This window comes from Anopheles darlingi, chromosome X (genome assembly GCF_943734745.1).
Source record: "Anopheles darlingi chromosome X, idAnoDarlMG_H_01, whole genome shotgun sequence".
In the NCBI taxonomy this organism is placed as follows: domain Eukaryota; kingdom Metazoa; phylum Arthropoda; class Insecta; order Diptera; family Culicidae; genus Anopheles; species Anopheles darlingi.
The window spans coordinates 4,289,067-4,314,600 of NC_064873.1; the positions used below are offsets into that span (position 1 = coordinate 4,289,067).

Here is a 25,534-nt window from a genome sequence, read left to right on the forward strand (position 1 = left end):
GCTGTCCAGCGAGTAAGCGAACAAGCGAGTCCCTCTCCTCGAGTCCCTCTCTCTGCACGGTCTGCGGTTCCGCGTGCGCGCTCGCTTGTGTGTGTGTGTGTGGTTTGGTCGCCTCAGCAGCAGCGTCAGCTGAGTCGGAGCAGTTGGTGTAGCAGCATCGTAACTGTGCCAATATATAGTCAGAGAGAGAAAGCTAAAGAAAGAGAGAGAAAGAGAGAGACCCTGTCGTTGTGTCGTGGAAATCGATTTTCATTCCTGCTGCTCCTGCTGCTGCTGCTGCTGCCCGGTTGGCTCGGAAGTGAGGTTAGACACTACTCGGTCAGTTCAGGAGAAGATGATGACGGCGACGAGGACGACGAAGACGACGACGTAGAGACTACGTAGAGAAAACGGTCGCGCCGCGTCATCGCCGTGCCACCACTTGAGGCCGGCCAGCAGCAGCAGCAGCAGCAGCAGCAGCAGCAGCAGCAGAGGGAGGAGGACGAAAAGCCATCAAAAGAAATGAAATTAAATTGCACATATGGATTCGACATTAAAACTTATCTCTTTCAGTCCCCGTTTTTCGCTGCGCTGCTCCGCTCTTTGTTCACCCTTCCGTCCCACGATTTCTATCACTCCAGATCTCCTGGCTGACTGGCTGGATGGCTGGCTGGCACAGCTGCACACTGGCAGAAAGGATATGACCGCGCGGTCATTATAGCTTCTTGGAGTTTCGGGATCTCCGCAAACGGGACGATGCTCGTAACGATTGCTCCACTCAGGGCAACCCCGACCAGCAGCAGCAGCAGCAGCAGCAACGGGAATAGCTGGAGCTCAGCTCAGCTCAGCCCGAGGTCAGCGGCTGGCCCGGAGTAACGGGATGGAGTGTTTGGAGGGAGGATATATTATTCCTGATTCATAATTCACCGCTTCGTCGGTCGACAGCGCCAGGGCAGAAGCGACACGACACGGGAACGTCTTCTACGGGGACACATCCACAGGGACACCTGTCACCTCATACACCTCCCCTCCTCACACACACACACAAAAACGCACGTTCTCGTCGTCCTTCTCGTCCGGCAAACTGCGTACAAAACATTCCAGAAGTAGTGCGTGGTCAAGACTGTCGTATGCACCACCCAACCCACCCACTCACCCGCTCAAGGCCACCTGGTTTCCTTGCTGGTGTTGGTGTACTGCAGGTAACAAGTGCATCAGCAGCGTCACATTCAGCGACATTCAGCGACTCGGCGACAACGAGGACGACGACGACAACGCGAATCCTCTCGACGTTCCGCGTACGCTTGATGCATTAATTTATTCTTGCAGCATCCCCCTCATCCCCCCCATCCCCCTGCATCACACACGGAAGTGCACCGTACACTGCGACGTGTGCGCCGGTGCCGGTCGTGTCAAACTTGTCGAACAGGATTTTTGCGTTCCCCGGGCACAAATTCAGGGACCCTCCCCCACCCTCCACCCTTATTCTCGATGACAAGGACAGACTCCATACACCGGCGCACACACACACGTACGCGCACGACGAATAATCCCCTTTTTTTGTTGGCCCCATTTCCAAGCTGACGGCCGCCTGGGCGCGTGCTTTTTGATGTTCACCGATAGCGTCGCGACCACCCCTCTCCCCCCCTGAAACATTCCACGTTCCCTGGCTGGGGCGGTGAAGGGTGCGTGACAGTTCTAGCGGTCTGGCTAGTAGTGCTATCGATACCGAGCTCGTGGATGGATCTCTGTTGATGATAGGGAAGTCCGATCCCACCCCGTGTGTGTGTGTGACTCTTTTCTAAAATGGCGCCACCACCACCGTTCGGCGGAAGGGGTGCCTGGGGTGGGGGGGTGCAAACCCCCTCCTCCTGACCCCCCTCGAAAAGTGAGGTTAATTATGTGATGCAAGTCAATTAAACTGCATATTAATTAGCGCGAGGTCGGCTCGCGGAGCGTGGGAGGAGGTGCAGGGTAATTGTGGAAGGAAATAAGGGGGATGGGGTGCCATGAGGAATGAGGAGGTCAACCCAATTTGGAAATCAGCCACTCGGTTGACACGGTGGTCACTTTCTTGCGAGATGATGTCCCCACCGTCCCTCATTATCCCCCATCCCCCATCATCACTATTCACGTTTGAATCTCTACTTCGAGTGTATGCGTGTGTGTGTGGCGATGTGTGTTGCATTGTACCAAAAAGCGCGAAAACGACAACGATGATGATGATGATGATGGTGACAATAATGACATTATCGTACTCGGTGATGGGGTAGGGGGGGTGGTAGACCGGTGAAGCACCGCAGTAGCATAAATAATTTGCCCTACAATTGCCACATCCTCTTTCCCACCCCCCCGACCTACAACCCCGTTGCGTCGGTTTCCGGTTTGCTGTTCCAGCTACCCTTGGCTTGGCGCCCCCTCCCTCGCCCTCTTCCTGAAGCAGAAGCAGTCAGCTGCCAATCGTACATCGAAAATAGTTCCGCAAATGGGACGGGGACGAACGCATAAAAAACCCTCCTCCCCCTCGAGACACACACACACAGATGCGGTGGTGCGTAACGGCTGCCGGTTTTGTGTCGTCGTGGAAAAGGGGGAGAGGGAAGGGATGTATGGGTGAGGGTTGAGGGTTAATTGATGTTGATTTTGGAATAATTGTTTCCATTTTGGGGGGCCCAGGAACAATTGTGTTAAACAGTGCCAATTCACACTATGATGGCCAGCCAGTCAGGCAGGGCTGGGGAGGGGGGGTGAGGGTGGCATATGAGCCGATAGTTTGATGGTGGTAGACCAACTGGGTCACCACGATTCTGTTTCTGTATTTTCGTTTTTTTCTATTTGTTTTTTCGTTCCCCGTATTGCACTTCGAGCCCTCGATACACACGCACACAGCTTCAGGAGAATGCCCGGGATTCTTCGACCAGCCAGCCAGCCAGCCAGCCTGTCTCTTTCCTCTTCCTCCTTCGACTCCGTAGGCACAGGTTCTTGCCTGAGCCCGATGGCAGCAGGTAATGAGTTGCTTTTGTGTTTATCCAGCAGCAGCAGCAGCAGCTGGATTGATGAGTTTACTGAGGACCATCCCCTCCCCGGTCCCGGGTTCGAGTGTTTGAGTTCGAGCGTCGTAAATCGTCCAGCACAACCTCCCCCCAGTATGGATGGTTCTTAACTCCGTTGTCCACACGGATGGACCAGCAAAGGACCTTCGTTTACTCGCCACAGAGTGAGCGAGAGAGAGAGAGAGAGAGAGCGAGAGAGAGTCTATGTGGGGTTTCCGTGGGACCGACAGCAAACAACGCAACGCAACGCGACGGGAGGGGTTGCACCGTGAACTCGAACACCAACCAGAAGCAGAGAAGAAGATGCTGGCACATTTCGGTTTCCCCGGTTTTTCGGAACGCGACAAAACACCCGAACAGGCGACTAAGACGCCGACGAACGCCAGCACGCCAGCGGCCGGCCCATCAAAAGACTACATTAGCAGCACGAGACACCCCCCCTCCCGGTGCTGGCTGGCGGGCGGGCTGCCGGTATCGCTCGGAATGTTATTGATATTAATTAGCATTTATTACTGTTTGCATAATAATTTCTAATTAAAAATTGTACTCAACTGTGTACGTCGCGTCGCGGTGGTATGTGTGTGTGTGTGTGTGTGTGTGTGTGTGTGTGGGGATGTTTGTGTTCGGTGTGACGCACCGTCGGCGCGGCGTGAAGATGCTGTTCACTCGAGAAGAAAATCGAAAAGCAGCCGTGAAAATGTGAAACCGAGATGGCGAAAGAGAGAGAGAGAGAGAGCGCGCGCGACATAGAGAGGAAGGAAGGGTTGGTGGATGGTATCGGAAAGTTAAAGAAAAACATCTACACATGAGTACACACACACGCAAGCACGCAAGCATGCACGCACGGAGCCATCGTACGAGGTGTATAAAGGCGTAGGAATGGGAAGGGTGGGGGGCAGGGGTTGGTATGCAAACATCCAAACTTTCCCCCTCGGTAAGATAGCTGCAGGCACCGGGGCACGTGGGAGGGATGGCTGGCTGGCTGGCTGGCTGGTTGCGCTGTGTTGTGTTGTTTTGTGTTGTTGCTCGCTTCTGTTAGTGTTTGTGCGTGTGTGTGTGGCTGTGTGTGTTTGTTAGTGTTCTTCGTATCATCGAGCTCATCTGCTCCTCTCTCTCTCTCTGTCTCTCTGTGTCTCTCGCTCGGTGCCAGGAGTCGACTACTGCTGCTGCTTCGCCCGCAAGGATTCCGCGGTTCCCCGGACACTGGTATGCAAATGACTGCCCGTGAGTGTGTGTGTGTGTGATGTGTGTGCGTGCATATGTGTGGGGGCCATATTTTAAGGGACGACGAGAGTAGAGGACTAGACTAAGCGGAAAGCTGGGGTAATGGAGTGAGGAAGGGAGGAAGGAAGGGAGGAAGGAAGGGAGGGTTTGCTTTTGGGAAACGAAATTAACATTAATATGCGAGATGTCATAAATATGTTTGAATTTTGCTTCTTATCTTACACGCCCGCAGCACACACACACGCACACACACACACACAAAGGGGTGGGGGCGGGTCGGCCGTCGTCCTTGCTTCGGGGCCCTGCTGCTGGAGACACTTTAACGCTTGTCACCGAAGGATTTCAAATAAAAACCTCAAACAATGTCCAGGGCGGAAAAGGCCCAAGGAAGGGGAAGGGGTGGGGGGGGGGGGTAGTGGTGGTTAGGGGGTGGGTGGGTGTGTTGCGGGACCGTCATCAAGATTTTCATTATTTCCCGGGATGGGTCCTCCTCCGCCTCCTCCTCCTGCTCCCTATCGGCTTCGGCGACCTCGGCTGACGAGCACGAGAGCTATTGTTCCACTGAGAGTCTAAGGTACGGGGAGTGTGGAAGGATTGAGGGTGCGTTAGTACCCCTCCCTAGGCTGCGTTCGTCCGTCCGTCCATGTGTGTGTGTGCGTGATGGTTTGGCACATCGGCCGGTCAGCACACATCAACTCCCAAGAAGCAGAAGTTGGAAGTTGGCGCCCGGAAACCCGGAAGAAACAAAAGAAGAAGAAAAAGAAGGATAATAAGAAGTAGAACAAGGAGAAGAAGAAGAAGAAGAAGAAGAAAAAGAAGAAAGAGAAGAAGAAGAAAGAGAAGAAAAAGAACAAGAAGGGCACGGGCAGAAATGCTGAATTGCGGTTGCGGTTGGCCTGCCTGGTTTAGGGACCATCAAGAACACATACTCTCTCTCTCTTTCTCTGACGCCCCCGTAGGGACTGTGCGCTGTTTGCTTTGGTCCCGATGCGTCCCTGCACCCCCTTCCGGCTGAACCGCTTCCGGCCAGGGGCAGGGACAAAACTTTTCATTTCCAACAACACTCTGCTTAGCGCGGCCACTACTGGTACAAATCCGTGAAGCCGAGAAAGTCCGGGGTCGGCATCGCGCTCGAGACGGAACCGTTTACAAGAAGTTGTAGTAGTAGTGGTAGTAGTAGTAGTAGTAGTAGTAGTAGTAGTAGTAGCATTGTTTACTTCACCAGGCAGGCTTAGAAGGCCAAGAAGAAGAATAAGAAGACTGGTAGGAAGGGATGAGGGGAAGGGGGAGTGCCAAAACGCACCCTCTACCCCACACACACACACACACACACACACACACAAACACACACACAAACACGTACGACAATCTGCTTGACCGCGCATCAGCATCGGCGAGGATCGTTTGCCGACCGTACCGGACCCATTCCCGGGTTGGAAGGGGTGGTGGGCGTTGGGGGTGCGAGAGGTATATGTGTGCGGTAAGATGTGTCACAGCATTCCGGGATAGGCTCACGACACTGGTCGACTCACAGCACACAGCACACACACACACGCGAGCGCGCGCTCGGTCGGTCGCAAGAAACTTTGTCCTTTTGAAGAGGCTCCTCCTCGGGAAGAGCTGCCTGGCGCCAAGCAGGGGTTGTTTTCGATTTTAAAAAGGATTATTTATTATGAAAAACCTCCTCACCCTCATCTCACCCCCTCCCTGCAGCATCAAAGGGCGCCACAACCAGAAATGCCGCACCAACATCTTTGAAGATGGGGCCCCCCCGCAGACCCACGCGAGGGTTACAAGAGGTGGTAGGGGTTGCGATACGGGACCAACATTCTAGCATGAGGAACGCTTCGGTGCCGGTCCGATGTTCCGAAGTTGGAGAAGAAGAAGAAGAAGCAAAGGGTTGGAAGTGGTAGAGGGGAGGGGAAAGGGAAGAGAGGAGGTTGGTCGGTGTGTTCCGAGGGTCATAATGGAGGGGGGGTCATTAAACGCGGCCCATGCTCCATGCTCGGAATGGGCTATTTCGCGTACAGCAAAACCACGTGCACACACACACACACACACACACACATACACAAGAGCGCGCGCGAGATGTGCTGTGACAGTGATGCGGCAGATAAACGAAACGCCTAACGAAAGACAGATAGTGGAGAGGTTTTTTTTTTGTTTTTTGGCCAACAACTCGTGATAATATGTGGAAGGTGTGTCGGGACGCTGGTGGTGGTGGTGGTGGTGGTGGTGGTGGTGCGAGGGAAGAGGTGAGGTAATGATGATGGTTGGTTGGCTGGAGGTAGTTAGCCTATTCGCTAATTCCAAGGTCCCTTTATCTCTGGCGCTGGTTTCCAGCTCTGTCTCTGCCTCTCTCTCTCTTTCTCTCTCTCTCCGCCCCATCGGTCATCACTGGTCAGTGCTACAGCGAGTAATTCAGACTTCAGCTTGGAAGCTGCTTGCGGAAGAGAAGCGAGCTTCGAAATTTACGATCCCCACCCCCATCCCCCTCCCTTCCCGGCCCTTCCACCAACAAAGTCACTTGTCGTGACCTTGTGGTATGCGCTGCTTATCTTTGCTGCTGCTGCTGCTGCTGCTGGTGGTGGTGGCGTGTGCTGCGCATATTTGGCACCTTTGGCGTCTTATCACAGTCTGTCAGTCTGGCAGTTCACCGGACATCCGGACATCCGGATCTTTCCGGATCAAGATCGTCGCACGTGTGATGTTTTTTTTTTTATCAGTCAGTCGGGACGGGCCCGGATTTTTTTTATTTTTTGCTAGAATTGTACCCCGGCCCCGTTTTCCTTCACCGATGAAAACATCGATAAAGTGAAAGTGATATGGTGTTCGAAAAACATCTTCAAACAGCTTCAGAGAGTTGTTTCATGAACTTAACATATGCGGTTCGTAACATTTTGATTGATTTTTTTCGGACCTGAAACGTGTTGCAGCAGAACTCGATCCAAAAGAAGCTTTTTTTTACATTTTTTTTTAATTTTCTATTTTTCGATCTAATACTCAAAAAAGTGTCATCGAACAACCATCGTATTAACCAGAATTAGTTCCAGGTGACTTTTTACCTTTCCCCAAAACCTAACTTGCCCCTTCACGGCAAGTTCTGTTTGGAGTCGATTTAAGCCATAAAGCAAAAAAAAATCGCCGCTTACACTGAAATCGACTTGCTTAAAAAATTGCTGTAAACAAACGGGTTGACGGATTTCGCTCAAATTTTGCACAATAGTTAAAGCTAGTTGTACCAACCTAGGAAAAAAATATCTACTTGATCCGACAGCCCAGTCAAATTTAAATCAACTATTCCCGGTACTTTCTTGGCGCAATGTATACGCGGAATGGCTCATCTGGCATCGAGCGGCGAGGGGGTGCAACAACAGCAACAGTGCGAATTGAACGGCACTCACTCGAGCACTCCAGCGCACAACCGGAAGCAAACCGGAAGAAGCACTCAAGCTAGCCAGCCAGCCAGCCGGTGAGCCTCTGAATCTGTCTGCTACAATGCTATACAATAATCCACAATCCATCAAACAAGCAGGCAGTGCACCGTGGTGGGCTAAGGGGTAGCGAGGAAGGGGGGCAATTTGTTTCGTTTAGCACCTGGCAGCGCGCGCGCGCGCGCGCGGAGACCGTCTATTAACCATTGCAGCAGCAGTAACATTAATTGGGCTTTTAGGAGGATCGTAGGAGATCGTTCGACATTACCGGACCGGACTGGCCGGTCGGTTGGTCAATGTCGGGCAAGGTCGTGGTCGAGGAGACGGGTACCGAGGTGTGGTGGTAGGGGGTGGTGAGGGAGGGCCTATACGTGAACCAGTTGCGGGTGCAGGTGCGGGTGAAGCGTCCGGAAGTGATCGCGCGCGCGGAAGGCTGCGGATGGACGTTACTTGGACGTAAGAGTTGCTGTTGCTGACTGCTGGCCAGATACTGGTGATCTAGCCAAGGGCATCCAGCTTCGGGGCGCCGGTTTTCATTCATCCCTTTCACCCACGGCCCGTGGGTCCCCGGGGACTCCTTACGGAGTCCGTTCACCAAACAAGCGGGAAGCGCGCGAGGAACAGTCGAGTTCTGAAGGACAAAAAGAACAGACAAAGGCCAACCGGACAGGGACCCGGACCCAGGCGATCCGTGTCCACGCGTGTGTGTGTCAGTGATGATAATGGAAGCAAGCCTTGATAATGAATTGCAAGATGGCGCAAGATGGCTTCCGTGAAGATGACCCCCAACCTCGCGGTGGGTCTCTAGGGTGTGACCGCAGTTCAGGTTCAGGGGGGAAGGTTCAGAGGGGAACCAAGGATCCACACACAGCGCACAATGCTACCGGTCTTGCGAGGTGTCCCTGGGTGCCCTAGGTCGGTCGAGGTCGCAAACCGCAGTCCATCATCTGCATGACCTCTTAATGGGCGCACTCTTCGGCGTACCTCTCGCGTACCCGTCCACGTCTATCTTTGGTTGGTTAATGAGATGAGCAGCAGCAGCATGCTAGGGGTGATGAGCACGCAGAACACGCATAATGTGTGTGTGTGTGTCTGCAAGGAGAAGAAGTAGAGGAAGAGGATCGAGACAGACAGACAGATCCGAGAGAAACAGGAAGAGAGGGAGATAACGCTCTGGCAGGCGGAGTGGTGGACGGACAGGCTGGCGGACTGGCGGGCGGACAAAAAAGGCACGCATATATAGAGCCGTGGCCGAGCAGCGAGGATCGCCAGTCAGATCAGAACGCAACCAGCGCTGTCGTTGAGTGAGTGGCCGGTCGATCCGCGAGGAAGTCCCAGAAGTTCCTCCGGCAGTAGCAGCTCCTCAGAGATTCCAGCGAGTGCAAAGTGATTCTGCATGTGCATGTGTGTGTGTTTGAGAGATACGAGTGTCCGACACCGAGTACATTGAGGTAGGTTTGGGGTCTAATGCGCTAGACACGATAGATTGCGTATCGCTAGTGTACGTGTGTGTGTGTACGTGCAAGAGAGAGAGGGAGAGCGAGAGAGAGAGAGAGAGAGAGAGAGAGAGAGAGAGAGAGAGAGAGCGAGAGAGAAAGAAAGAGACAACGCATATACAAATGACAGATCAAACCGGGGCCATTGGCCATTGGAACTGGCTGTCGAAAGTGTCGCCGAGAAAGAGCTGTCGTGTGTGTGTGTGTGTGTGTATGTTTGGAGTGTCGGCGATCTCCTCTCCGCCGTCGCCGTTCCCTAAAACCTCCCTTAACTCCACTCCCGAGACCTGCGGACCTCCTTTTTCCTTGGTGCGCGTCGCGAACGCACGCGACACAGAGAGAGAGAGAGAGAGAACCGGCCCCCGGGGGGTGCTGGTGCCCGGAGTGGGTGTCCCCGGATGGAGAAAGTGATAAAGATGATCGCGGGCCCGGACTCGGGCTGCGAAGCGATCAAATAGCCCGTGGGATGGAGCGAGGGGTAAACAAAACAACAAAAAAACAACACACACACACACACACACACACAAACCGTAGATATAGGGTTGCGGGAATGGGGATCTATGATGTCGGCCATGCCATACTGGGCACCGGGCCGGGACACTGACCGGGTTCCGGGCCGTTCAGACCGTTAGTCGGCCTTTAGTCTCCGGCAGGAGTGTTCGTCCGTGAGCGTCGTGCGTGAGCGTCGCATTCTGCGCGGTCCGTGTGAGTGTGTGTGCGTGTATGTGTGTGTGTGTGTATCGGGCCTAGGACCCACCGCTAGACACCCGCTAGACACCAAGGTACGTGCGGTCTGGCCATCAAGATCAAGTTCACGATCACGAAGTGCCTGAATGACCTCTGGGAATGTTTGGAAGTCTACGGGAGAAAAAAAAGACAGCAGCAGCTGCAGTAGCTGCAGTAGAAGCAGCAGTAGAAGAAGAAGTGAGATAGAGAGTGGGTGTGAATCGGGCGGGGGTGGTGTGTGCGCGGGTTTCGGTCACACCGACGGTCAAGACGTGTTTATCCAGCCTCCCAAGACCGCTAGCTGGCGTCAGGCCAGCTAGCCAGCCAGCCAGCCAGCACTGGAGCTCTCGAGGAGAAAGTTCCTCCACTTTCGGAAAGAACGCCGCCGCCGCCGCCGCTGCCGCCGTGTATGCGAGGTGCGTGGACCGGTTCCCGGTCCCGGTTGCCGTTGTCGCCATCGGCGTCGTGGCGTTGACGTTCGGCGCGGCGTTCGCAAACAAAATTTCACGAGCAGGAAAAAAAGAAAAAGAAACGAAAAAATAACAACAACGAAATACTCCCAGAGTCATCTGTCAACCCGAACCGCTTCCAAGCTGGTGCTGCTGGTGCAGATTATCATCAATTAACGCGCAGTGCGGAAGTATTTCATTCGCGATCGCGCGCTTTCTAGCGCGTTCTGCCAAACCCCGTTCCCAAAACCCCTCGCTCGGAACCTGAACTGCGCGCGCGCGCGCGCCTGTGTGTGACCTTGATTTGAATCGCCCCTTACGCCTGCGTTGCGTGGTTGCGTGACCTTGCAGCATCGGGGGGGAGCATCGAGCAATTGTTGCCGCTCTAGCTAGTGCACGAGCCCTCTTCTTGCGACAGCTGTTTGATTGGCGACCATGGGCACGCTCGGGGCAGCTCCAGCAGCATCTGGTCCGGGGCTGGCATCTGGTCCGTTTGCTGGTCCGTTCGCGGTAGAGGCAGAGGCGGTGGCAGGGAGCGCGGTCCGGCGCCCTAATTGGCAATCCACGACTCGGATGTGTGTGTTCGCCTTTTGGCCAGGGTGCAGGGTATCAGGCATCAGGGCTTCGATTTCAAGATTAGGTTTTAGGTGTTTAGGTCATGCTCAGTCCGTCCGTCTGTCAGTCAGTTGGTCGGTAATCCAGTGATTTTAATTTCTTATATTGCGTCTTCTTTTCTGTTTTTTCTTTTACTTCTTCTTCTTCTTCTTCTTCTTCTTCTTCTTCGTCTTCTTCTTCTTCTCTTCCTTCTTTTTCTTCTTCTTCTTCTTCTTCTTCTTCTTTTTCTCCTTCATCTTCATCATCATCATCATCATCATCATCATCTTCTTCTTCTTCTACTACTACTATTACTACTACTACTACTACTACTACTACTACTTCATCTTCATCTACTTCTACTTCTTCTCTTTTTTCTCCTTCGCAGAATCAAACACAATCAAACGCTTGCAACCCTCACCCTTCACCGCCTGTTTGGCACACCGAGAAAGTGTACAGTAGTGGATAACGCTTTAGTTGGTGTCTGTGAGGTGCAGCGGGGCATCGTCATCATCATCAGTATCAACATCAGTATCAACAACGAATTCTGAGACGCCGTATTTCGGGTGCAGAATTCCGGGCGAAACCCGCAAGAGTGTAAAAGAGAGTCGCGTTAAACGCACCCCGCACCCCCATCCCCCACCAACCCTTCTGATAGAATCGCCACCGATCAACCCCGGTCCCCGGTGGCCGAGCTAAAGACACCTTCTCCCTGGAGTGCGCGTCCCCGTTGCATAAATCAAAAACCGCTCGAGCCAGCAGGAGGAGAAGGAGGAGAGAGAAACAGAGAGAACAAATCATCCCCCGCCCGCAAGAAACAGGATGTCACCCCCACCGGTGGTCGGTGCGATGGTGGTACTGGCCAGCACGTTGCTGCTGGCGCTGGCCGTCCGGGGAGCACCGTACACCGACGATCAACGATACAGACCGGTGAGTATTCGTGAGTAGGGGGTTGCATCTGGAAGCCGGAGAGGGGGTAAGTGTCGCCTCACCTGCCCTGGGGGTTGGAATTCAATTTTAAAAACACTCGTCCACCGACTCGCATTCCGACCACAGACGTAGTTTTTTCGTAACCGTCATTCGTTTGTTTGAAATTAGATTTTGGACGCGAAGGGCGCGGGGGTGGAGGGAGGGAGGACGAGTTCATGGCGTGTCGCCGAGATTGGTTGCAGTGTTGCTGCCTGCCTGCTGCCGGTATTGCAGCAATAGCATCAAACCACCCTTACAGAGACCAGCTGCTGCTGCTGCTGTTGCTGCTGCTGTAGCCATTTTCTTTTTCCAAATGCAAATTTCACGGTGGCGGTGTTCAAGCCACGGGGAGGGGAGGAGAAAGGGGGAGGGGGGGGGTTTTACGGCACCTGTTGTCGCCCCCGGGGTCCCGGGTCCAGGCCAAGGCAGAATGCCGCGTTGGAATGTAATAAAATCCCGTGACAGTTATTGAATATGTTTGCATGATTGATTCAAGACGTGTGCTACTGTGGCCACGGGGGAGGGGGAGGGGATGGGCACTGGGTAGAACTTCTGAAGGCGGAAGGAAGGTGAGGCTTTTGTTGTTGTGGGTTTACGACCCCCCCACCGAGTTTACTGTCAAGGTGAGTCAACGAGAGTGAATCCTCCACTAGCGAGAGATGGTTCTGTGAGATGGATGCATCGCTAGGGGGGTTGGGGGTTGGGGGGTTCGTTTATCCGGGGCTTCCGGGGGACCTGAGCTGATGATGGATGGATCGAGAGAACCCTCCGGTTCGCCGGAATGGCCACAGATGCAGCACAAGCTCGGACTCAAGCCCCGGGAGTCGAGTGGGACGCTGTGATGGGAATACTGTCAATTCTCAGATTGATGGCACCGGATCCTGATCCACCGTCTGTCTGTGTGTGTGTGTGTGTGTGTGCGCAGACCACGTTATGAAGTAATAGAATCCAGAAAGGCCGACCTTAATAGCCGCTTTAGACTGCGGTCTGCGACCTGCGACCTACCTATCCTGTCAATCGGCAAACCCCTCCTTCCATTCGTGTGTGCGTGCATGTGTGTGTGTGTGTGTCTGTGCGAGGTGACGACAGGTTCCACTGTCCGAGGATTGTCCTCGGACGAAAATTTGGAAACACTTCGTCCTCAGAGCAGATGATCCAGAGAGACAAAAGAGAGAGCAATAGCAACCCCCCGGACGGGACGAGGCGAGACGAACCGGCTCGTCTTTCCAGCGCAGCGCGTGCACTGTGCACTGTGCACTGTGTGGCTATAAAGCATGTCGAGACCTCCCCTTCCCCATCCCTCTCCCCCTCCCCTTCGCTTTTGCAGCCGGTGTTGGCATTATAAATCAGAAAACACCGCCAGTGGTGCCTCCTGGGTGCCACCCGGGCGGTACCGTCTTATTATGTGGAAATATTGCAATTTATTTTCATTCATTCACCGTCCCCCTCCCCCTTGTCTGTCCGTAACACACACCCCCCCATTCCAGGGCTCGCTTTTATTGAACACCAAGGCGAGGAGTCCCAGGCTGGCTGGCTGGCTGGCTTCTATCCATCATTCCAAGTCCTAACCGAGGCCGAGGCAGGTTGGTTGACCCTTGTTTTTGTTGGAGTTGTTGGAGTTTCGCTTCGTCACGCCACAGGTTAGGGGGCCGCCAACAGGTTGACGCCGACCAGGGGGATGTAGGTAAAGTAGGTGTAAAGTGGCCGAAGTGGGAATCCGAAACCTCTCGCGCACACACACAGGACACACACACGAACAAACAAACGACGGCGGACGATCGTGATCATTTATCCAGTACTCCACTCCAGGCCGGTCACAGAACGTCAGGATCAGCATTTCACGGCATTCTGGTGGTACATGAGGAACGAGGGGGAAGAGAAGAGAGAAAGAGAGAGAGAGAGAGAGAGAGAGAGAGAGAGAGAGAGAGAGAGAGAGAGAGAGAAACCACTGTCAAATTTCATCCTCCTCGTCCTCCTCCTCCTCCTTCTGCTTGCATGCCTGTCTTTGTGGTATGGCATCTTGGCAATCCGCTTGCCCGGGAATCCTGGTGAACGCCCGGACTGGACACCCGGAACGGTCATTTCTCACTCCCTTCCACCCCCCCCCCCCCCCCCGGGCTCATCCGTCGTCATCCACGGACCACGGACCGCAGTAGTGGAGCTATAGCACCCGATAATATTGTCCATTGTCATCCCAATATATCATTTAGCGTGAAACGGTGAACGTCCCCCCCGTCTGCTTGCGCCCACCCCCTCCCCCTCCCCTTCCTTCACCAACACACAGCCGCGAAGAAGAAAGCGTTTTACAGCAGCGAACGGATGCAGCGGAACTATCCGGCTTGCGCTGGCACCTGTGGTCAGCGCCTTTTCCCTTCTTTACCTTCTCGTTCTGTCGTTCGCCTTTCGCCTTCTGGGCGAGCGCCTGTCATCGAAGGGAAGGGGCGGCAACTCCTGCTGGGCTTTTGGGGACCGCTGCGGACCGCTGCTGGGCTGCGTGGGAGGGGATAATCCGTTTAATATTAAAGATGGTGCCCCCCCACCCCTCCCTCTAACCTGTAAGTGGAACGGTGAGCTGGAGTTGGAAGCCGACCGAGAGTCTAATGGTTTTTTATTACCCGGAAATACATTGCCACCCCAGGCGGAGCAGCGGCAGTGCAGGAAGACAGACGGGTGCAGCCGGGGGGTGCGGGGTGCATGGCAGGAAATGGGTGGTCCGACGATCTACGGACGTTTCTCCTTCTGCTTCTGGCCACACCGGCAGCAGCGAGAGCTTTGGAAAACGGTTCTGACGTCTGAAACTATCGTACGCGCAGCTGAAACTTCACTCATTCTGTGCTATCGTGAGTGTGTGTTTCGGTGTGCTTGCGTGTGTGTGTGTGTGTTTTGTGTTGAGGCATTTATTGGCTGCCGGCTGCTGCCGGCTGCTGCTGCTGCTGCATGCTGGCGTAACGGTTTTCCGACTTGTCTTTGGCTGCTGTCAACGCTTGAACAGCGATCGCGCACACACACACACACACACACGCACACGCAACCGCTACCTGGCAATTCGAATCCATCGCACCGAACGCCAATGAACGCTGATGATGTTTATTGTTGGTGCCACGTAAAGTCACGGACTGTTTGGAATGTCTCCCCGTTTTTGGTTCTCAGCTTCAACGTAAACAAATACAACAATCAAGACAGCTGCGAGACATTTTTTGTTTGAAAATTATACATTTTACTTTAACGGGCAAGAAAATCATCATTCGTTAATCAATACAGCGATGGCTATTGCATAAGCTACACAGTTTACCAGGTGTGTATGCATATGAAACCGCCATCCGTGTCCCTATAGCTATTCTCTACGCCAAATGGAACCGTAGAACAGCTCTCGATGTTTCTGTTTTGTTCGTTCAGCATCTGTTAATCAACAATCGGCTGCGCAATAGTTCTAATTTCACACTACAACCAATATTTTTATTATGTACAAAATGGCAAGTTCCGTCTGCATAAAAAACTGCAAAATGCGGACATCGTTCATTTTATGTCTCTATTTTCGAAAACAGGCGACAGAAACGCATCAAACGCTTATTGAAGCTTACGGTGAGAATGCTCTTCATGAAACACAAAGTGTAAAGAGTAGTTTTTAAAATTTAAAAATGGTGATTTTGATGTAACAAACGAGAATCGCCAGAAACCACCTACAATGTAATTTTTTAGAAACGGCCTACAGTGTAAATTGCCTAAAAGATAGGAAAAATGTAGAGCTAACTATTGCAGTTTCTCCATTACACATAGTTTCTCCATTTTCGCAGAATAAACGTGTTTTTTGACAAAAAAAAAGGCGGTTTCATATGCAGACACCTGGTATTATAGGAAAACAATACCCTAACCATGTCCCAAATCGATGAAAACGCAGCCCTTGAGGTAATGTCCTCGCTATTATTATGGAACAACTCCTTTTCGCTTTTTTTTTGATTCCCTCATCCACATTTTTTATTATATTTTCTATTAAGGGGGGCCTTTGGTTATTTCGGATCGAAAAAAGGCTTATTTTTAACGATTTTTTGTGCAGAAACCATTCAACTTGACATTTTCAAGTGAATATTATATTAAACGTTAACTTTTAAAGAATATTTGGTTTTATTTTGGGGAAGATTTGATCAAAACTACGTTCATGGCATCCAATCTAGAAAGGCAAGTCTGCAAAAATGTACTTTTTGCGGTGCCCAATCCGTAGCCACGTGCCGGGTCATCAGAAATATACAAATCAATATTCTTTTGTTACATTATAAGTTTATCCAGGTAGCCTCGTCGAGTTTTTGTCGAATTTCCCATTTTTCGATTTTTGGCAGATTTTTGAAGTTGAAAAAGTGATGGTTTTTTCAATGTTGCCTCAAAAAATGAGGATCTTTAACTTTACATAATTAAAAATATTATCTAAAAAAAGTATCAACAATTTTTATAAAATCTCGACGGGGCTACCTGGCAAATAGTGTACAGATTACATGTTAAAAATTTCAAATCTTGAAACGATAAGCACTCATAAAAAATTGTAAAAAGTAAATGCGAGGATTAAAATAAAATACCGAAGCCCCTCTTAAAGACGCGAAATGCTTTGAGCCTTATATGAAAGGCGGATTTTCAAAAATCCATATCTTTGTCAGTTTCGTTTCGATTGATACCAAAATTTTACACAGTACTCTTGAAAGAATAAGCACTCGTTATAAAATGTAAAAATTAAATGCGAAGAAATAAAATAAAATACCGAAGCCCCCCCTTAAGTTGCTAAAGATCTAATAGGAGCATTTTATGAAGCGTTAAAAGATATTTAGAGCGATTTATTCGAGGGCTCTGATCGAGGGGGAAAAAAACAGAGTGTTGTCTGCAGCCGATGGGCAGCAGAACGTGAACAATACTGTTACTAACGCTTTACAGAGAAGGTAGAGGATGCGATCGATCGGTCGATTTGATCATCATCATCGAGTCTTAATCTCTTGAGTTGTTTTTCGGTTCGATGATTTTTCACGTGTTCTTCTTCTTCTTCTTCTGCTTCTTTTTCCCGCTTTTCTCTGCACCCACACAACCGCACTACTACAGGACTACTACAGTGGACCGAACCTGTCACCGGAGGAGATGGTCAGCTACAGTGCCCGGCAGGACGATTTGCTGTCCTTTTTGCGTAAGTATTGGAGCTGCCACGTTCCCACAGACTATTCCGGGGCTGCATTCTAGCGGGAGTCCAGCGACACCTTGGACACCGGGCCAATTACCATTCCGGAACGGGAAAGAATTTCGTTTTCCAAAAGAGAACTTTCCACTTCACGTTTTCTTTCGGTTTGTTTTTTTTGCCACAAACCATTTTCCACAACCGGCGCCTTAATCGCCCTAAAAGTGTGGGGGGGTTGGGGGATGGGAGATGGGGGGATGGGGGATCCACCACCACCCCCCGGGGCATCTTCTGTTTATCTTGGAGTGTGAATCTGGAGTGGAGCGCTTGTTAAATTCATCCAGCTGACCGAGCACCAACCGACCTAGAGGAAGTAAGGGGGCTCCCTTCTTGCCCAGCGCCTAGAGCCCCATGCATGCACACACACACACACGCGGAGTGGGCGCACGCGGTCGCGCCTTGTCACATCTCGGTCTCGTGGTCTCGCGGTCCATGGATGGTGGTCGTGCTGCTGACATCTTCCTCAAACGACCAAGCGTTTAATGAAGTCAGGCCAACACAGTGACAGCTGACAGTTGACACGGTCCGCCGGGTGAGATGGGCTGCCCTCACCAGTGACAACGCTAATGGAGTGCCTCTCGAATCTCTCGTCGGCAGGCGGCCGCACGAGACAGAGGAGGAGGAGGAGGAGGAGGCAGCGGTCGGTGTAAAATGGAGGCTATCAGCACCCGAAGCCATCAGCATCACCATCAGCATCATCATCAGCATCAAATCTCGCAAAGCTTTGTCCGCACTGTCGTCCGTGGCCACTCCGTGGCGGGTTCTGAGCTCATATTCGCTCACTGCGCTCAGTGGGGAGAAGGGATCAGCCCCCCCCCCCTCCTTTCATCCCCCTTCCCACCACCATCATCTGCAGGTGCATTGCAATTGCGGAGAGTTAAGTGTTACAAGCAATAGCCAGAATCTCGCCGTCTGTTAGGGCAAAGCTGGATTAGGATGCACTTTTTCCCGGGGACTCGACTCTCTCCGTGTGCGTGTGTGTAAGGGTGTAAGGGTGTGTGTACCAGAAACGAGAAACAAACTGGAGTTCCTCCTCGACCGAAAATTGCGGTGCGGTTCGTGTTATCAATTTCTTCTCGCGCGCGACGCGACGCGACGGCAGCAGCAGTAACGCATGAGCGAGCGTCGAAATACGCTTGCAACGCGTACGCGCCCACGTCGTGATACACAAATTGCATACTGGCAGGCGTGCACCAGGGGCCAGCGCGTTTGCAAAAAAGGAGGGAAGCGAAGCGCGCGCGAAGGACGCGACGTTCGTTTGTCGGTTTCGGTTCGTTTTGAGGTGTAGCGGGCGCGCGCGCCTCTGTGTGTGTGTGTGTCCGTGTGTGGGGATGCATGCCGACACAGACAAGTTAGTGTGGCAGCAGAAGCAGAAGCAGTACCCCAAGAAGGCCTTCTTCAAGGTTGTGCTGCTTCGTTGGATAGCGAGTGAGCAATATTTTTTCTTCTCGTTAGAAAGAAAGCGAGAGAGAGAGAGAAAAAGAAAGAGATAGAGAGAAAGAGAGAGAGAGAGAGAGAGAGAGAGAGAGAGAGAGAGAGAGAAGGAGCGAGAGAAAGGAAGAGGAAGGGGGCAAAATCATTCAAAGTTTGATGAGCCCGACCGAGGACCTGGGGGATGAAGTCCTTTCGAGCGGACGTGAGCGGAATGCGATGCCACGTCTCCGCTGTGGCCGTTCTCTGCCGTTCGCTGCTGCTGCTGCTGCCACTGCTGCCAACGTTGTCTTTCCTTCAGTAGACAATGATAGTGTACGTGCGTGTGTGTGTGTGTGCGATATTACTTGCACAGGTGTGTATCCTGTCGGTCGAATTGCTGCTGTTGCTGCTGCTGCTTCGAAGGAGAAGCGAGCCAAGGATAGCACCCAGGGATGCACTCCCCTAGCGTCCTCGCCACACACACAAACACACACACACACGAACACACACACGCACCACCTGCTGCAGCCGAGATCAGCTAATCGCGAGCTGTTTCTGCGCGAGGAGGACGAGGATTAATCATCGAGGCGCTGGGGCTGGTTGTGCTGGTTGGTTGGCTCGTGATTTATTAAATTCAAATGAAGCACAAGCATAAGTTATGGTTGGTGTGCCTGGCATGCTGCTGGCATGCTGGCTGGCTGGCACCAAGGACCCAGGACCGTTCGCCCTCGCTCGCGCTGCTGCGTTAGATGCATGATGAACTAACAATCACGTGGCGGAAACTCTCATAACTCATAACAGCCCCCCAAACCGGCTAGACGTGTACCTCCTCCGCTTTCACCTCCACCTCCACCTGCATCTGCTGCTCCTCCACGGAGCGAAAGAGTTTGAGCGCGCGAATCGCTGCGCTGTGTGTGTGTGTGCGCGCGATCGATTGATGACTAACGGCTGTTTGTGTGCGTGTCCGTGTGTGTGTGTGTGTGTGTGTGTGTGTGTGTGTGTGTGTGTGTGTGTGTGTGTGTGTGTGTGTGTGTGTGTGTGTGTGTGTGTGTAGCGAGTAATTAGCGCATCGCGCGTGGACGAAGCACAATCTGGTGGACCTTCTTGCGCTACGCAGTTCGCTTCTGTAAACGTGCGCAGCAATTACAAGAAACACGTTTGTTAGAAAAGGGGGTGGGGGTGGGGGGAGAGGGAAGCTATTAATCGTACCCGGCTGCTCCGGTACCGGACCTGACATCTCATCTCATCTCCCTTCCCTTCTCCCCTACACATCAACCTACACGCCTACAATATGCTTTCGGTCTCTTCTCCTTTTCTCTCTCTCTCACACACACACACACACACACAGAGGATTCGAAATGGATCCGAATGCTGTTTGGTAGTCGTCAGCTCGTGTCGTAGAACCCCCATTCCCCAGCCCGTAGCCGGTCTTTATGCTTTATTATGTTTCGATTTGGGTGCCCAAAAAAAAAACGGGGGGCGAAAAAAAAAGAAAAGAGCTAGAAGTACGCGCGCGGCTGAAAATGAAAAATGGACAACCTCCCCCGAAGGGGTGGATGGAGTACAATACGGCCCCCTTTCACCCCGGGGAAAGGCAACCCCTTTGCAGAGCCGTGGCGATTTCGGTTTATCTTTGGATTTTTGACCTCCGGGGACACTCACGGGATGCGCGTGTGTGTTGTGTGCCATTTTTCACTCCAGCTTCAGGACCTCGGACATGGCGCGCGGATCATACAAAGCCTGAGGCTCTTCTCGCTGAGAGGTCGACGCACAACAACAACAACAACGAACCTACCGACTCTTACACCAACGCGCGCGCCGGCTCACCATTCGCGATTCCATTCACAAAAACCTGCTCCCCCCCCCCCCCCCTCCTTCAGTGCGCCTACCAAGAGGGTCACGAGAAGGGTCACGTGGGCTGTTGGTGCGATTGCTATCCGGATCCCGAGTACCTGGGAGAGAGAGAGAGGAAGAAATCGATAATCGATGGCGAATGGTGTGTCTGTGTGTGTGTGTGTGCCAGGATGACCGACTGGACCATTGGGACCCCCCCACCATCCGTCCAATGGAACACAAAGCAGGAGCCGGAGCAGCAGCAACAAGCACCATTCCTAACGTCGTCGTTGCCGTTGAGAGTCATCCAACGGTTTTTTCTCGTTTTGTTGTTGTTTCTCCCCTCCTTTTCACTGGTCTGGCTGGCCCCATTGACCCGAACCCGGGGTGCTCTTTCACCCCTGCTGAGGGGCTGCGGAAGTGACGTCGTCGTCGTCGTCGCAGTCGGTCAATTCCTCCATTCCGGCCATAGCCAGCTCATCTCGCTGGTCGCGTCCGCGCGATGAGAGGGTCGAGAAGGTAGCCCGCCAACAGCAACAGCGCAGTTCTCCGCCCCTGTGTGTATGTGTGTGTGTGTGTGTGAAGCGAGGAACAAAAACGTAAAACATAAAACATAAAACGCAAGAACAATGGAGGCGATCGGTTCGGAAGTGGAGCGGAGTTTTGTTTGCGGAAAATTTGCATTCCATCAAGGGTGGCCCAGGGGGGTGGCTTGAGGAGGAGGGTGGAAATTGAAAAATAGCCGCACACGGCCCACAGACCAGCCAGCAGTAGCAGCAGTAGCAGCAGCAGCAGCAGTAGGATCAGTTGCAGTGAGCAGTCCGTTGCTGGTCACTGGCTGGCTAGCTGGCTGGCTGGTTGCCTGGCGCGGTCAGGCCCGGAGTGTGAACCTCGATAAGATGCTCGACACCGACTATTGCTGGCTGGCTGGCTTGCTAGCTGGCAGGGACTAGGCTATTGCCATTCGATTGGCTGCCGGATTGGTTGCCGGACATCGAGAGAGAGAGAGCTCGAGCTCGAGCTCGAGCTTGAGGTTCTCGGTTATGGTCGGTCGGACCGATGGTTGGACGACGTTCGAGTGGCTTGACCCCATGGTCCTGGCGGGCGGATGGAGGGAATGGAACTGACAGAACAAATAAAGGTGCCAATACCCCGAGTGCCGAGTGTGTTTCGAAGGGAAGAGAAGGAATGCGGGGTTAACTATTCATCATCATCCCCTCATAGTATAGTAGCCTAGTGGTGAGCAGTCTGTTCTTCAACGGGTCTGTTTGGTCCGGCTTCGTTATGATATTGGCCGCAATGGTATGTCTGTCTCATTCTGTCTCTCTCTCTCTCTGTCAGCGGACCAGGATGATCTGTTGGCCAACCGGCTCGGGACCGTGATCGGGGCGTTCGGTAACACCCTGTCCCAGCTGTTCTTCGGCACCAATGACGTCAGCACGGACGTGACGTTCTGGTGCGCCACCACGTAAGTCCCAACAAACGTCTCATCAGACAACGCACACACACACAAACACGTCTGCGTCTGGGTCTTTTGCAGCAATCAACCGGAGTACGTGCAGGCGTACGTGGACGATCCGCGGATCGCCGAGAAGCTGGACCCCGCGAAGCCGCTCCTGATGCTGACGCACGGCTGGACGGACAACGTGAACCGGACGTGGGTCCGGCAAACCGTCACCGACTACGTCCGGCTGATCGGTGGCAACATCTGTGCGGTCGACTGGAGCCCGCTAGCGCTGGTCGAGTACAATCTGGCCGCTCGGAACACACCGAAGGTGGGCCGGTACGTCGGCAAGTTCGTACAGTCGCTGGTGACGCGCGCCGGTTTCGACCTTAACCAGGTGACACTTGTCGGTCACAGTATGGGGGCGCACATTAGTGGTATTGCGGGGGCGTACCTGGGCGGCCGGATACCGCACATTATCGGGCTCGATCCGGCCGGACCGGGCTTCACCAAACCGATACCGGTGTCGACGGATCGGCGGCTCGATCGGACCGATGCCCGGTTCGTGCAGGCGATCCACACGGACAAGAACATCATCGGTACGACGATGAACCTCGGACACGAGGATTACTACGCCAACAGTGGGGCCAGCCCGCAGCCCGGCTGCGAGTTCCCGCTCGTCAACAACGACACCACCAAAGCCTACCGTAAGGACTGCCGGTTTCGATTGCCATTCGTCCAGATCTCTTGTGTAATTATAATCATCTCTCTTCCCTTCTCTTGCACACAACACAACACAACACAACAGTGCAGTTCATCTGCAGCCACTTCAAGGCGGTCGAGTACTTCCGGGCGTCGCTCGATCGCCAGAACGTGTTCGAGGGTACCGCCTGTGCGTCCTACTACAGCTTCAAGCGGAACGACTGCGGCCCGGGCGGCATCCGGGACGATTTCGGGCTGTTCAGCGGCCAGCGGGCGTCCGGTGCGCTGTACGTCGCGATCGACAAGACGGTCTACCCGTACGCCCGGACCATCTCGAGGGCGGTGCGCAAATAAACGAGCCGAGTTTTGTTTGTTTGCTTGTTTTCTGTTAAACGCCGGCGGTGTTTTGTTTTATTTTTATTTATATATTTTTATTTTTTATTACAAACTACAAACAGGGGGCCCTATTGGGACCTTGGGGGGGTCGAAAAAAAGAACAACCAATATCTACATCTCTACCAAATTGCATAACTTGCAGGAGGGGATATTTGCAATTGAAATTTTGAACTGGTTCTCTGCGCAAATGGACCAGAAGCTGAAAAAAAAACGGGAAAACGGGAGTTATTACGTACCTTGTGCATCCCTCCTGTTGCCCTTCGATAGCTAAAAAATGTTTAATCGCCTGAAGTAATACATTTTTTGAGAGATCCCGTATGCCGAAAGGGTATGCAATGTGCTCGATTAGTGTTAGAGAGGCCACTAAGCCTCCACTTTGTACGATAGGAGCCAGAAATCTGGCCGCTTGGTGGCCTCTCAAACATTAATCGATCACTTAATTGCTTGCCTATTATTATTTTTAAACCCGGAACCTCGGAACAACAACAAAAAAAAATTGGAGGAGCTGCAGATTGTTTACTTCCAGAGCGTCCAGAGCTGACCTGAAGAGCTGTCCTGTATTGTCGGTCTGGCAGGTCGACGCAGGCACGGCACCGGGATGCGAAGGTCACCACCATCTGCATCTCGTAAATTCAGTATCAGTATCATTAATTCATTGATTAATTAGCCGGAAAATGAGTTCCCAGAGGAGGGAGCAGAATCGAAGCAGCTAATGCGTTCAATGCCCATCCGTCCGTCCATCCAACCGTTACCATCCTCGTGTTGGCTCCATCATCATCACCCTATCCGATTGGTATGTGGCTGTGTGTGTGTGTTTTGGTTGGCCAAGTTTTGACAGGTTAATTTGAGGCGCCGCGCCAACTTCTTTCACTTTTCGTCGACCGCTTGTTGCCTTAAACGAAGGCAGCTTCGCGAGAACCAAGAACTTTGTCGTCCAGAGCACTCCAGACTCTCTGCATCGTGCCTGCATATTGATCGGTACTATCGGTGGTGTGTGTGTGTGTGAGAGAGAAAGAGATTCAATTAGAAGAGAGCATGAGAGAGAGAGAAAGAGAGAGTTCCGGGGACGAGAGGAAGAGCAATTTATAATTAACAGGTGTTAACGAGCGTGGAATTGGAAGGCCCCCCCTAGTTCCAATGTAATGGTTCACCTCACCAACATGTGGACGTGCTTCTGCTGTTGCTGCTGCTGCTGTTGCTGTTGCTGAGTGACTGGTGTCTGCTACGTCATCGTCACCCTTTCGCAGGACGCAAGCCGCAGCAGGGAAAAGGGAGAGGAGAGAAGCGCGAGCCTTGGTTGATGCAGAGATTCAAAAACAGACACACACACACACACTGGGACGTGGGATGATTGGCCTATCAAGGCCGTAGCGATCCTTTTCGCTCCCGGGCGCTTCCCGGGCGGATTATCGAATCCAGGAAGTAGGTCCTCGTGCGCGCGCGCTTGTGGCGAGGACTAGGAGGAAGGAAGGGTCCAGGGCGCCCCAACCAACCAACCAACCTTCTTCCCAAAAAACCTCAAACTACCTCAATTGAAAGTCAATCCGCACCGTTATGACAGCCGCAGCTCGGTGCTCGGTGTCAGTGTTTACCATAATGACTGTGTTTGTTTGCACCGTGCCTACTACTACCACTACTCGCCCGTATCGTCTCCCCTTCGCCTTCAGCCTCGGTTTCTTGGGGGTGGGTGAATTGGGGGATGAAGCAAAGGGGTTGTCGCTGCTCACGTTGTCCTTCCGTCCGTCGTCGTCTTGTGGTTGTGTGTGTGTGTGTGTGTGCGCGCATCGTGCCGGAACCGATGTAGTACCTAAGCCATTATGCTAATGCGAGGCATCGCAACCCCCTCCATCCCTTTATCCTTCTGCTTGTGGGGGGGTTGTAGCTACCCTTTTCTTCGCGTAGCTCCAGATCACAGAGAGTTCTGGCAGGCTGGCAGGCTGGCTTGAGGATTGTCTTGTCTGCGGGTCCTTTAAAATATTCCTCCACCGCCACCGTCAACCCCCACACTCGGTCAATATGCTCGGTGGTTGGGGTTGTTTTGGGGGGGTAACCGTTTTTGATCCAGAGGCGCCGGCGGTTTTTTGAGTGGAGGAGGGGAGCGGAAGGGGGAGGGAGGGTTGGGTGCTTTCGTGAGGCGTGGGAGACCGCACAAGCGGCGGTGGTATGACTGGCGCGCTGTTGCTTGAGCCTGGGCCTATGCTCATTAGCGTGGTGGTGGTGGTGGTGCTCATCGTCGAACACACACACACAGCACAAGGAGGGTCCTCCTCCCGGCACCCGGCAACAGCTGGTTGCGTTCCCGAGTGTTCCGACTGAGCGAGTGGGAGAGATTCCTGTTTACATTTCGGTACACCCCCTCCCCCTTATCCTCCCTAACCCCGTTTCCAACGTGCGTGCGTGCGTGCGTTCGTCACGTTGCCCAAAAAGGCAATAAAATAATAATCCTTCACATCCACACCCACCCATCCCACCCACACCCAGTGCACACCGGGCGCACCCACCGGTTGATTATAAAAACATTATCATTAATGTGGGAGTCTAGGCTATGCGGAGTGGGGAGGGGGCGCAGGACGGAGTGCACCTGCTAGAACCGAACCGGTCGGTTGGTCGACA

General features: G+C 52.9%; 1 protein-coding gene across 1 annotated transcript; it reads left to right on the forward strand.

Moving 5' to 3' along the window:
• Nucleotides 1-11,816: 11,816 nt before the first annotated feature.
• Nucleotides 11,817-22,879, forward strand: LOC125956243 (phospholipase A1). The gene is made up of 5 exons (XM_049687959.1): nucleotides 11,817-11,885; nucleotides 17,004-17,085; nucleotides 21,721-21,847; nucleotides 21,920-22,530; nucleotides 22,632-22,879. The coding sequence occupies exons 2-5, from the start codon at nucleotides 17,040-17,042 to the stop codon at nucleotides 22,877-22,879; spliced, it is 1,032 nt and encodes a 343-aa protein (XP_049543916.1). The 5' UTR covers nucleotides 11,817-11,885; nucleotides 17,004-17,039.
• Nucleotides 22,880-25,534: the final 2,655 nt, after the last annotated feature.

Coding starts and splice junctions, on each gene's coding strand:
- LOC125956243 (XM_049687959.1), top strand. CDS start 17,040: ATGGTCAGCTACAGTGCCCGGCAGGACGATTTGCTGTCCTTTTTGC. Junction 17,086..21,720: donor CGATTTGCTGTCCTTTTTGC/GTAAGTATTGGA, acceptor TCTCTCTGTCAG/CGGACCAGGATGATCTGTTG. Junction 22,531..22,631: donor CGACACCACCAAAGCCTACC/GTAAGGACTGCC, acceptor ACAACACAACAG/TGCAGTTCATCTGCAGCCAC.